Below are 13,597 nucleotides of genomic sequence, written 5' to 3' on the forward strand. Positions count from 1 at the left end.
GGATGGGACCTTGGAGGTCTTCTAGTCCAAACCCCCAGATTAGGCAGGAAACCCTATACCACTTCAGACAAATGGTTATCCAACATCTTAAAAACTTCCAGTGTTGGAGAATTTACTACTTCTGCAGGCAAGTTGTTCCATTGATTTATTGTTCCAACTGTCAGGAAATTTCTCCTTAGTTCTAAGTTGCTTCTCTCCTGATTGATTGGTTGCCCCCACAATCCGGGTCCTCATTTTACCCACCTTGGAAGGATGGAAGGCTGAGTCGACCTTGAGCCGGTGATGAGATTTGAACCGCTGACCTACAAATCTACAGTCAGCTTCAGTGGCCTGCAGTACAGCACTCTACCTGCTGTGCCACCCCAGATTGCTTCTTGTTCTACCCTCAAGTACTTTGGAGAATAGTTTGACTCCCTCTTCTTTGTGGCAGCCCATGAGATATTGTAACGCTGCTATCATGTCTCCCCTGGTCCTTCTTTTCATCAAACTAGACATACCCAGTTCCTACAACTGTTCTTCATATGTTTTAACAAATCCCAGCGACCGATAAGGTCCCACAGAGTTAGCCTTCTCTGGGTCCCATCGACTAAACAATGTTGTTTGGTGGGCCCCAGGGGAAGAGCCTTCTCTGTGGCGGCCCCGGCCATCTGGAATCAACTCCCCCCGGAGATTAGAACTGCCCCCACCCTTCTTGTCTTCCGTAAATTACTCAAGACCCATCTATACCGCCAGGCATGGAGGAGTTGAGACACCTTTTCCCCCAGGCTTTTTTATATTTTTATATTTATGTTTGGTATGTATGTGCTGTTTGCTTTTTAATATGATAGGGTTTTATATGCTTCTTTTTAATATTAGATTTGTTTCACTATAATATTGTTTTATTACTGTTGTGGGCGGCATACAAATCTAAGAAATTGAATTGAAATTGAATTGAATTAACCTCCAGTCCCTTAATTATCTTTGTTGCTCTTCTCTGCACTCTTTCTTTGCTTTATCCTGCTTTACCTTGAGGAACTAAGATGAAACATATCTGGAATTTGTTGACTGGATTTGGTTTCCAGATGTTTTGGTGGGTATCTGGGAAGCTGAGGTTGAAGGAAGGTCCTGAATGTGGAATGTGGGATATAGTTTTCCTCCATTTCCCCCCATGTTTTTACAAACTCTGATTTCCAGTCGTCCCTTGAACCATATTTTGCCAAGTACAGTGATACCTTGTCTTACAAAGTTAATTGGTTCCAGGAAGAGGTTCTTAAGGTGAAACGTTTGTAAGATGAAACAATGTTTCCCATAGGAATCAATGGAAAAGTGATTAATGCGTCCAAGCCCAAAATTTACCCCTTTTGCCAACCGAAGTGCTCGTTTTTGCGCTGCTGGGATTCCCCTGAGGCTCCCCTCCATGGGAAACCCCACCTCCGGACTACTGTGTTTTTGCGATGCTGAAGGGGAATCCCAGCATCGCAAAAATGAGTGCTTCACTGGCAATGGAAGTCTGAAGGTGGGGTTTCCCATGGAGGGGAGTCTCAGAAGAATCCCAGCAGCGTAAAAACGGGTGCTTCACTGGCAACGGAAGTCCGGAGGCGGGGCATCCCAGCGGCGGTGGTGGGTTTGTAAGGTAAAAATAGTTTGTAAGAAGAGGCAAAACAACCTTAACCCCTGGGTTTGTATCTTGAAATGTTTGTATGACGAGGCGTTTGTAAGACGAGGTATCACTGTATTCTGAACCAGAAAGTGTGACATCATAAATTATTTGATTCTGTACATATGCGCAAATGCACCTTCCATAAAAAATACAATCCACAGATGTGGATTTCTTTATTGTACTACCTTCAGCTCTCTTCCAAAGCCATGGTCCAAACTCCCTTCATTGCATCTTAGGCAATGACTATGTTATGGAGATTCTCAGTCATCCAGGCCATGATTGTCCCAAAGGAGTCGGGGTGGTGCAGTGGTTAGAGCGCAGCACTGCAGGCTACTTCAGCTAACTGCTAGCTGTAGTTCAGCAGTTCAAATCTCACCACCAGCTCAAGGTTGTCTCAGCCTTCCATCCTTCCGAGGTGGGTAAAATGAGCATCCAGCAATATGCTGATTCTGTAAACTGCCTAGAGAGGCTGTAAAAGCATTATGAAGAGGTATATAAGTCTAAATGCTATTGCTATTGCTTTTTCAAAAGGCAACTGGACTTGGTTTTGGGGTGGGGACTTTTCTTTGAAAACGTTTTGCTTCTCATCCAAGAAACTTCTACAGAATTGAAGAAGCTTCCTGGATGAGAAGCGAAGGATTTCCAAGGGATGAAAAAATAACAAGAAAGTTTAGTTCACATTTAGAAAAGCACCTTTGGGCTTAGGCAATTAAATTTGTTACATTCTGAACATGAAAGCTGAAGGGCTCGCCCCCATCTCTTTCCATCTCTTGTCTGTCATTTTTTACTGAAAATTTTGAGGCGAGCTTGGGGTTGTGCAGAGGGCAAGACCGGACGATTTACATGGTATGTGATTGCCGCCTTCGTTGAATTTTTCTCCCAGGAAAACTTGGTCCCAAACTCCTTTCTTTCTAACTCGCAAAGCATTTGCCTTAGGTCAGTGCTTCTTAATTATTTTCTGTTACGCCCCGCCAGGAAGAAGTAAACATTTTGTGCACACACACCCAACTCTCCGCCATCGCAGCCCAGCCCACCTGACCTGCCACCCCCAAATTGCACCCCACTATGAGACGCGTATCCTACCTGACATTTGTACCAGTACCTACATCCAGTAATGGGCAGCCAACATTTTTACTGCCACACTGTGGGTGTGGCTTATTTTGTGGGTGTGACTGGGTAGGAGTGGCTTGCCAGCCATGTGATCAGGTGGGAGTAGCTTGAATGATCATCATATTTCAAGTGAACTGTTAAGTCCTTGACTTACAACCTTACCAGTGTCGTTCACTGGGGTGACAATTTGCTTCGCATTTCCCGTGCTCTCCTTCCTGGGTGCCCCCCCTCTCGGCTCAGGCTGAGTAGCTAGGCGAATGGGTGCTGCTAGAAGCATAAATGCTGCCAGCGCCACTTTCACCCACGCCTTCTGCTTGCACCTCAGGCAGGAGGTGGCCACGTGACGCTGGAGGCAAGCTGGGCCAAGAAGGAGGAAAGAGGAAAAAAGCAAGGAGCAAAGATACAGCAGCAAGGAAAAAAAGGAGAGCCAAGCCGAGATCAGTAATCCAGGAAGTGACTGCCACCAATCAGCTGGAGCTGTGCATGCATCTTCATTTCTAAAAGAAAAAGTCTCATGAGTTTGAGAAGTTTGATTGTACTGGCAAGACACCAAGGAACAAGATGGAGATACCTGTACAAGTGTCAGGTAGAACACACATCCTACTCCCTACAGCAACCCCCCCCCCCCATGTTACCTGGGTTCATGCGCCCCCCCCACATCTCTCCATGCCCCCCTCCATGGGGGCCTACCCCACTATTTAAAAGCACTGCCTTAGGTTGATGGCTGTAATATTGAATAAGAAATCAACCCCACCCTGACACAAAAAGATTTTGGACTAGGATACACAAATGGATACAGGAATACCCACCTGCAAATAGAATTCACATCGGAACTTCTCCTCTTAGTAATATTCAAGAATAACTATACTATGAGCATTAAATATCTCATACTTCATATCACCACAGCGGCTAGGATCTCTTTTGCCCAATTTTGGAAAGATTCAGGAACCCCCCCAGAAAGCACAATAATTAGCAAAATTTATGAATGCGCTGTGAGATGGACAGGCTAACAATTGACTTGCACGGCCAGAAAGACTCAGAGTATTTTGAAATATGGAATAAATGGTACCATTGGATCGAGCCTAGAAAAACAAAAGTGAAAATAAAGAGTTAAAATAGAAGCATAACATGTAAATATGTACAGTATATAAAAAGTATAAGTATTTTAGCTATTGCAATACTGTAATATCAGTACAATATGTCCAAATATATAAGATGTGAGATAACTCAAAGAAAAAAAAGATGCAATGATGTAACAATGCAGAATCACTTATTGTATTTATTGTATTATTGTTTTTGCAAAAGAGACTGGAAATTAATACATTCTATTTTTTTTAAAAAAGCAATTGACCCCACCTTGAATAAAACAAAGCGATCCCACATCAATATGCCCATCAGATCGGGATAAAAGTAATATGACTCTTAATGTTCAATGGAACTGCAGAGAATTTTAATGATCTGGATAACAAGGCCTGGCTTGTAAACCTACAGGGGAATAACAAGTATTACACGACTTTAAAAATAGTTCCTACAACTGCAATAATTTCAGACCAATTGAGACTTCTCTGTACAAAGACGTTTATTGAACAATAAACTGCAGGTACTCCTGGACTCACAGCAGTTCCTTTAGTGATCATTCTAAATTACAAGACCAATGGGGGGAAAAGGGAGTTCTGACTGTTTTTCACACTTACAACCGTTGTAACATCCCTGGGGTCACATGATCAAACTTGAGATGCTTGGCAACAGTGGAAGTGATGTGCCGGTGCCTGGAGGCTGTTGGGGTCTGGATGGGTGTCAATTGACTCAAATTCAACCCTGATAAGATGGAGTGGCTGTGGGTTTTGCCTCCCAAGGACAATTCCTTCTGTCCGTCCATAACCCTGGGGGGGGAATTACTAACCCCCTCAGAGAGGGTCCGCAACTTGGCCGTCCTCCTCGATCCACAGCTCACATTAGAGAAACATTTTTCAGCTGTGGTGAGGGGGCGTTTGGCCAGGTTCGCCTGGTGCACCAGTTGCGGCCCTATCTGGACCAGGACTTACTGCTCACAGTCACTCATGCCCTCATCACCTCGAGTTTCGACTACTGTAATGCTCTCTACATGGGGCTACCTTAGAAAAGTGTTCGGAAACTTCAGATCGTGCAGAATGCAGCTGCGAGAGCAATCATGGGCTTTCCCAAAAATGCCCATGTCACACCAACACTCTGCAGTCTGCATTGGTTGCTGATCAGTTTCCGGTCACAATTCAAAGTGTTGGTTATGACCTATAAAGCCCTTCATGGCACTGGACCAGATTATCTCCGGGACCGCCTTCTGCCGCATGAATCCCAGCGACCGATTAGGTCTCACAGAGTTTGCCTTCTCCGGGTCCCGTCAACTAAACAATGTCATTTGGCGGGACCCAGGGGAAGAACCTTCTCTGTGGCGGCCCCGGTCCTCTAGAACCAACTCCCCCCAGAGATCAGAATTGCCCTCACCCTCCTCACCTTTTGTAAGCTCCTTAAAACCCACCTCTGCCATCAGGCATGGGGGAACTGAGATATTCTTTCCCCCTGGGCTTCTACAGTTAATGCATGGTATGTCAGTATGTATGTCTGGTTTTTATAATAAGGGTTTTTTAGTTGTTTTATTATTGGATTGCTACATATTGTTTTTATTACTGTTGTTAGCTGCCCCGAGTCTATGGAGAGGGGCGGCATACAAATCCAATAAATAGATAGATAGATAGATAGATAGATAGATAGATAGATAGATAGATAGATAGATAGATAGATAGATAGATAAACTGGCATGTATTTATGACAGTTGCAGTCTCCCTGGGTCATTTGATCTCCTTAGGTGACCTTCTGATAAGCAAAGTCAATGGGGAAGGCAGATTCACTTACCTTATTTTTCGGCGTATATGACGCACCTTTTCCCCTCCTAAAAGAGGCTGAAAATTTGTCTGTGTCTTATACTCTGAATGTAGCTTTTTTGAAGCTTTTTCTCCCATCCCTAATGATCTTCCTGGTTCTTACCGGCTTGCAGGCTTGTTTTCATTCCTACTCCCTCCCCCCAAAAAATTTTCAGCTTTGCTGAAATGCTAACGATCATCTCGACTCTTACTGGCTTGCAGGCTTTTTCATTGCTACTCCCTCCAAAGGTTTTTTTTCCAGCCCTATCTCTTTGCAGGCTTTGTTTCATTGCTACTTGCTCCAAATAAGAGTTTTTTAAGCCTTGATAAAATCATATGCCAAATCTGGCCAGACTAAGGACACTACCCAGATGAATACCTGGTAGGAAGATTTCCTCCCTCCTATTTTCCTCCCCAAAAACTAAGGCGAATCTTATACTCTGAAAAATATGGTAATAATGATGTTACTCACTTGTCAGCTGCAGTGACTCACTTCACAATTGTGGCAAGACAGGTCACAAAATGGGGCAATATTTACTTAACTGTCTTGCTGTTGTGGTTGGCTTCAGGCCAGCTCCTGTGGCTGCTGATTTTGATGAAGAGGTGGGGGTCTGTTTAGAGAAGACTGGTCTGGCTGCAGCATGAGTCAGATGGAGAATCAGAAGCAGAGACAGGGAGAGACAGGGAGCAGGAAGGGACAGCAGAGACTGAGAGGGGAATGGATTCAGCCAGCCCTGCAGCCAGAGGTTCCTTGGAATCAGAAGGGGAAGATTTAATTAGTAACCCTATTCTGAATCCTTGGATCCGGAGAATGTTGGGAAGGAAAGAGCAGCTGCACAAGCACAGAAACAAATGATAAGGCACAGCTGATAAGATTTAATGACGCTGCTGTAATCTTGATAAAAAAGGGAGGGTTGGAGTGAGCTGTATGGGAGATTATCATTTGAGCGTTGAAGAAGAGACATTGATGCATCATGGTTTCGTTTTGGGTTTTGGATTTCTCTTAACTTTCTGACATTCATGCAGGAAGTACTGTGTGGACTTGAGTGAGTAACTCTGACCTTCTGGACTAATAACTCAGCATTGCTCTGGCACAAGCCTGAAAGTATTGTGTGGACTTGAGTGAGTAACTCTGACCTTCTGGACTAATAACTCAGCATTGCTCGTGCATTCCCGGAGGCATACAGCCCTCTCTATATAAAGGAAACCTTTTTGTTTTATTGCTCCCAGGTTGTGAGTTTGATATATTACTTTGCTCTTGTGTGGCTAGAAGTCAGGCAGAACACTTACCAACAGATGTTTTGGTTTCCATTTTGTTCATGCTTTCACATGTGCATACACACTGTTAAATTTGGGCATGTGTGCAGTTTGGGCATTCTGTTTCTAAAAGGTTCGCCATCCTTGACTTATAGTAATGGCTTAAGATTTCTGGTTGGTTGTGTACTGAGCTTCTATTGAAACTGAGAAGAAGCAAAGTTGAACAATAATGGCTCACACCTTTGGCAAACCACATAAGATGCGGTTGTGTGAACAAATGTGCTGATATCTCTGAAAGTTGTTCAGAGGGTCTGATCTAGTAATGGGCTGCTGCCCCCAGCAGGTGGGAAACGCAGTGGGGGTAGTAAATTTATGCACTATTTATTGAATACTTCGTAGTTTTTTATTGTCCTTCCTTCTCTAGTACCCTAGTATGATTCTTAATTATTTTTAAAATGGGAAATAATTAAATAGTATGTTTTCACCTATAAATGCTTTAATAATTGTAACCATTATCTAGAACTGAACTTTGATAGCAATTAAAGAAAATTGAGGTACTTGCCTAATCTGTTATCATACTGAACTTTGTGGGTTCAGTACAAAACCTTAAAATACTACTGTACTCCTCAAATGTCTATCATTTGTCTTTTTTGTGGCTATTCAAATAATGTGATTTAATCAACTGAAAATGAGTTCAAGCATCTATTTGGAAACTTATCTTGGTCAGTAAGCCACTCCCACCCAGTCACATGACCTTTAAGCCACCCCCTGGTCACATAATTTTCAAGCCACTCCCACCTGGTCACATGGCTGGCAAGCCACTCCTACCCAGTCACATGACAATCAAGCCACACCCACAAAATAAGCCACGCCCACAGTGTGGCAGTAAAAAAATTGGCAGCCCATCACTCGTTTGACCTATTTCCTTTCTTTTCTCTCCGTAGTCTCCCAACGTTCATAACTACCCAGATATGGAAGCCGTGCCCCTCTTGCTGAACACCATGAAGGCAGAGCCAGAAGAAGACGCCTTGTGCACGGACCATTTCCAGACGCAGACGGAGCCGGTGGACTTGTCCATCAACAAAGCCCGATCCTCCCCTCTTGCCACCTCGTCCTCACCAGTATCAATCACAGCCTCTGCGTTGTCCCCCTCTTCGACTTCAACGTCTTCTAGCCGGCCAGCTTCGTCTCCAACAGTAATAACCTCGGTGGCATCGGCAACATCGGCCCCATCAGTATTAACTCCAGGTCCACTTGTGGCATCGGCCTCTGGTGTTGGAGGGCAACAATTTTTGCACATAATCCACCCGGTTCCACCTTCGAGCCCTATGAACCTACAGACCAACAAAATGAGTCACGTCCACCGCATTCCTGTGGTGGTGCAGTCGGTACCGGTGGTCTACACTGCGGTGAGGTCACCAGGGAATGTCAACAACACTATCGTAGTACCACTACTAGAGGACGGGAGAAGTCATGACAAAGGTAAGAAGGATTCTTGCAAAATAGACTTCTAGAGAGCAGCACAATGGAAGAATGTTTCCCGAATCAGTCCAAGTCACTCAGCATTTGAAAACCAACCAAAGAGTTGTCTTCTTCTGGGTCTAGCTCCCTAGTTCCCAACATGGGGCCTATTTGATTTTTAATAGGAGCAATTGGAACCTTGTTTAAACCACGTTAATGGCCTTTTAGGCTTTCTCCACATAAGTAGGAGTTACTTTTTGCATTGCTCTGTCTTTCGTAAACTACTCAAGACTCATTTATACCGCCAGGCATGGGGGAGTTGAGATATTCCTTCCCCCTAGGCCATTACAAGTTTTGCATGGTATGTCTGTGTGTATGTTTGGTCTTATAATAAGGGTTTTTAGTTGTTTTATTATTGGATTATCACATGCTGTTTTTATCATTATTGTTAGCCACCCCGAGTCTACGGAGAGGGGCGGCATACAAATACAATAAATTATTATTATTATTATTATTATTATTATTATTATTATTATTATTATTATTATGTCAGTAAAACACAGCAAACAAGATCACTATGCTGGATTTCGTATTTCATCACCAGTCGGGCACTTCCCAAGCACCTAGGACTGCGTGATGTAGCGGCAAATTATGTTTGCCGATCCCAGTAAAGCAGCCTTTTGCAATTGACAGATGGAGATTTTGTCAATTCCAATGGTTTTCAAATGTCCACTGAGATCCTTTGGTACTGCGCCCAGCGTGCCAAGTACCACTGGGACCACTTTCACGGGCTTTTGCCAGAGTCGTTGCCGCTCAATTTTTAGATCTTCGTATTTCACTAATTTCTCTAGCTGCTTGTCCTCAATTCTGCTGTCTCCTGGGATTGCGATGTCGATGATCCATACTTTCTTGTTCTCCACGATCACAATGTCTGGTGTGTTATGCTTCAGAATTCGGTCAGTTGGAAGTCGGAAGTCCCACAGTAGTAGTAGTAGTAGTAGTAGTAGTAGTAGTAGTAGTAGTAGTAATAACAACAACATCATCATCAACAGCAATAACAATAATAATAATAATAATAATAATAATAATAATAATTATTATTATTATAACAACTACTACTATTATTATTATTATTATTATTATTATTATTATTATTATTATTATTATTACATGTCCCGGGGGTATGGGGGTGGACATCAGGATTTTAGAGATGCTTAGGTGGGGCATGGGCAAAAAAAAAGGTTAGGAACCACTGGTCTAGATCAATCTTTAAACTGTCAGAATGAAGCCACCTTCTTGGCTTTGTTGCTGGCCAGAAATAAGTCAACATCAGTACATGTTTCTGGAAGTAGCTGACATACCAGCAGATGGACCAGGCTCTGTGTCTCTCCACATTCACATACGGTAGTGTGTGGTTATCCACTAAGAGCCTCCACTTGAGTATATTAATTTTCTATTAGGTATTCCAACTTTTAAACTAGTCAAGGTCCTCTAAGTTGTATAAGGAAGGTCGATCTTTCAACTATATTGCTCCAAAAAAAAATAATGGGAATACTTAAACAAAACAATAGAACTCCAAGTAAATCAAACTTCTGTGAAATCAAACTGTCCACTTAGGAAGCAACACTGATTGACAATCAATTTCACATGTTGTTATTCGTTGCTTGGTGATCACTTTCCTCCATCTTTTAATTCAATTTTGTTCTTGAGTCTCAATTTTTGTTCACCAACCACATGATGAATGTGTATTAACTGCTCTTTGAGCCAGTTATTGGAGAGACTTGCTAATGAGCCACGCAGATGATATTCCAGAGTATTTATAACTCAATTTCCAAGTGGAATTTTTAAAATTCATGCACAGCCATTTGCTGTGAATTCCCTTGACGCCTTAGATAAATTCCTGGCTTATGCGCCTAGCCCTCTACATTGGGGCTAATAGAATTGATTTATCTTACAGGTTTGTGGTGAGAATTATTTTGGAAAAATGTACGTGCATGTCTGGGTCACAATGTAGCCTTTAGAAGAAACAAATTGCGATTAGAAGTAGTTTCAGGAGCATGGGAGTTCTGCGTAAACTCTCCTTTGGGGGAGTAAAAGGAATCCCTGCAAACTTTACTCTGCTAGTCATAGAGAGTGTTCCTCTCTGTTTCTAGGCCAGTTCTCGACCTTTCTAATGCCACGATCCTTTAATACAGTTCCTCGTGTTGTGTTGACCCTCAACCATAAGTCTAGTGCCAATTCTCCCAACAGAGCTTTAAGCTGATTGGCAGGAAGGTCAGAGGGGCACCCCCACTGTAAACGCCTGATTGGTTGGATTGTAAACATATGTTCCAAGGCACCAGAATAGAAGCTTTAGTTAATAATAATAATAATAATAATAATAATAATAATAATAATAATAATTTATTAGATTTGTATGTCGCCCCTCTCCGAAGACTGGGGCAGCTCACAACAATAAAAAACAATATTATAGCGAAACAAATCTAATATTAAAAACAAGCATATAAAACCCTATCATAATTAAAAACCAAACAACACATACATACCAAACATAAAATATAAAGAGCCTGGGGGAAAGGTGTCTCAACTCCCCCATGGTGGCAGTATAGGTGGGTCTTCAGTAGTTTACGAAAGACAAGGAGGGTGGGGGCAGTTCTAATCTCCGGGGGGAGTTGATTCCAGAGGGCCGGGGCTGCCACAGAGAAGGCTCTTCCCTTGGGGCCTGCCAAACGACATTGTTTAGTTGACGGGACCCGGAGAAGGCCAACTCTGTGGGACCTGGTCGCTGGGATTCGTGCAGTAGAAGGCGGTTCCGGAGGTATTCTGGTCCAATGCCATGTAGGGCTTTAAAGGTCATAACCAACACTTTGAATTGTGACCAGAAACTGATCGGCAGCCAATGCAGGCCACGGAGTGTTGTAGAAACGTGGATAAATCTGGGAAGCCCCACGATGGCTCTCGCGGCGGCGTTCTGCACGATCTGAAGTTTCCGAACACTTTTCAAAGGTAGCCCCATGTAGAGAGCGTTGCAGTAACACCATGGAAAATTTGTCTTTTGCCATGGTCTTAGGTGAAACAGTCGTTCGACCCCCCAAAGAGGTCCTGACCCCCAGGTTGGAGAACCACTGTTCTAGGCCACTGAGCCAGTACTGTCTGGAGACATTTCGAGAGTCATGTAGCCAGTGTACCACAGTGTGGAGCATGGGATGTCGCATGGAGCAATGTCTCCTTCCCTCCAAAGTACCTATTTATCTACTCACATTTACATGCTTTCCAACTGCTATGTTGACAGAAGCTGGGAGAGGTCAGGACACCCATCATATGGCACTTGAGTCTCATACCTGGGCTGCCAGCTTTTCACTGATAAGCCCAGGGTCTTCACCACTTAGCCATCACACTTCCCCTGTATTGGAGGAATAGTGAGGCCCAATGCAAAATGTGTTGGATGCGAGAATAGAAGCTTGGATTTTGTGTCACAATGTCACTTTGCATTTGGCTTATCTTTTAAAAATTACCCGGTAGATGGAAGGAATTGTCATCAAATTGTCTTCAAACAGAAACTGGACAGTCATCTTTCTGGGATGGTTTAGGGAATCCTGCATTGAGCAGGGGGTTACATCCAATGACCCTGGAAGTCCCTTCCAACTCTATGATTCTATGATCCTATGAAATTCGAAAAATGGAAATTTAGGCCCTTGATACATTTGGAACTCTTTTGAGGCTGATCATATATTTGGGCTAAAGACTTATTTCCGTAAAATGTTCGGGTGCATTGATTCCCTATTGCCCCAGATGGTGTGATGTCACAGAATGTTTAGTAATCTCTCACTTTTAGTGGAGATACACACAAAAGCCTGAGTTGAGAACTGGGAGTGACCTCAGCTGAGCAAATATCTGCAGAAAAATCGGCCAGGTTTTGTTAGTTAGTTTTGAGGGAAGCCTTGGGCTGAAAAGCTTCACATTGAGCCTTTACATCGAGTGCTGCTCAAAGCTGTAATTGCTTTTCTTCCCTCTGGCTTTGCTTTATGTTCCAGGGTGAATCGGTTATAAATTAGATACTTGATGTGATTTAGGTCTTTGACACTCTCAAGAATTCGGCTTCCTGTAAATAAGTGTGAATTCAGCAGTATTCCACTCAATATGGGGAAAAAAGTATTCGGATCTTTGTGGAATAAAAATGATCTCCATGGATGGGCGTTTGAATTATGGTATATGTAGGTTATCTTTTTTTCCCCTATGGGCAGTGATGGGCTTGCCCTCATGGGGAAGGGGCAGTGGCGTAGTAAGTTTATGCACTATTTATGGAATACTTAGGTTTTGTTTATTGTCCTTCCTTCTCTAGTACCTTAGTATGATCCTTAATTACTTTTAAAAGAGGAAATAATTAAATATATCATATATAATAATAATAATAATCATCATCATCATCATCATACGAGGAAAGGTTGCTGGAACTGGGCATGGATAGTCTAGTAAAAAGAAGGGCTAGGGGGGACATGATAGCTGTATACAGGTACTTAAGGGGTTGCCACGGAGAGGAGGGGGACACACTGTTTTCCAGGGCACCAGAGGGCTGGACGAGGAACAACGGTTGGAAACTGACCAAGGAAAGATTCAACCTGGAGATAAGAAAGAATTTCCTGAAAGTGAGAGCAATCAACCAGTGGAACGGCCTGCCAGCGGAGGTTGTGGACTCCCCAACTTTGGACACTTTCAAGAGGAGATTGGACTGCCATTTGGCTGGGGTGATGTAGGATTTCCTGCTCAGGCAGGGGGTTGAACTTAATGACCTCTAAGGTCCCTTTCAACTCTAATAATAAATAAATAAAAATAAATAAAATAGTCTGTTTATGCCCATAAATGCTTTAATCATTTTAATCATTATCTAGAACTGAACTTTTATAGTAATGAAAGAAAATTGAGCTACTTGCTTAATCTGTTATCATACTGAACCTTGTGGGTTCAGTACAAAACCTTAAAATGTTACTGTGCTCTTCAGCAAATAATGCTTGTCCTTTTTGTGGCTATTCAAACACTGTGACTTAATCAACTGAAAAAGAGTCCAAGCACCTATTTGCATACTTATCTTGGTCACTTAAGCCATTGTTTCCCAACCTTGGTAACTTGAAGATATCTGGACTTCAACTCCCAGAATTCCCCAGACAGCATTCGCTGGCTGGGGAATTCTGGGAGTTGAAGTCCAAATATCTTCAAGCTGCCAAGGTTGGGAAAA

General features: G+C 42.9%; 1 protein-coding gene across 3 annotated transcripts in view; it reads left to right on the forward strand.

The window, feature by feature from the left end:
- KLF12 (KLF transcription factor 12) overlaps positions 1 to 13,597 on the forward strand; it is a 291,072-nt gene that overhangs the window by 161,386 nt on the left and 116,089 nt on the right. For all 3 annotated transcript variants that reach the window (XM_070751354.1, XM_070751352.1, XM_070751353.1), the window contains exon 3: positions 7,848 to 8,385. In XM_070751354.1, the coding sequence (XP_070607455.1) occupies positions 7,848 to 8,385 (538 nt within the window). The remainder of the gene's footprint in view (positions 1 to 7,847; positions 8,386 to 13,597) is intronic.

Source organism: Erythrolamprus reginae, chromosome 4 (genome assembly GCF_031021105.1).
Source record: "Erythrolamprus reginae isolate rEryReg1 chromosome 4, rEryReg1.hap1, whole genome shotgun sequence".
NCBI lineage: Eukaryota > Metazoa > Chordata > Lepidosauria > Squamata > Dipsadidae > Erythrolamprus > Erythrolamprus reginae.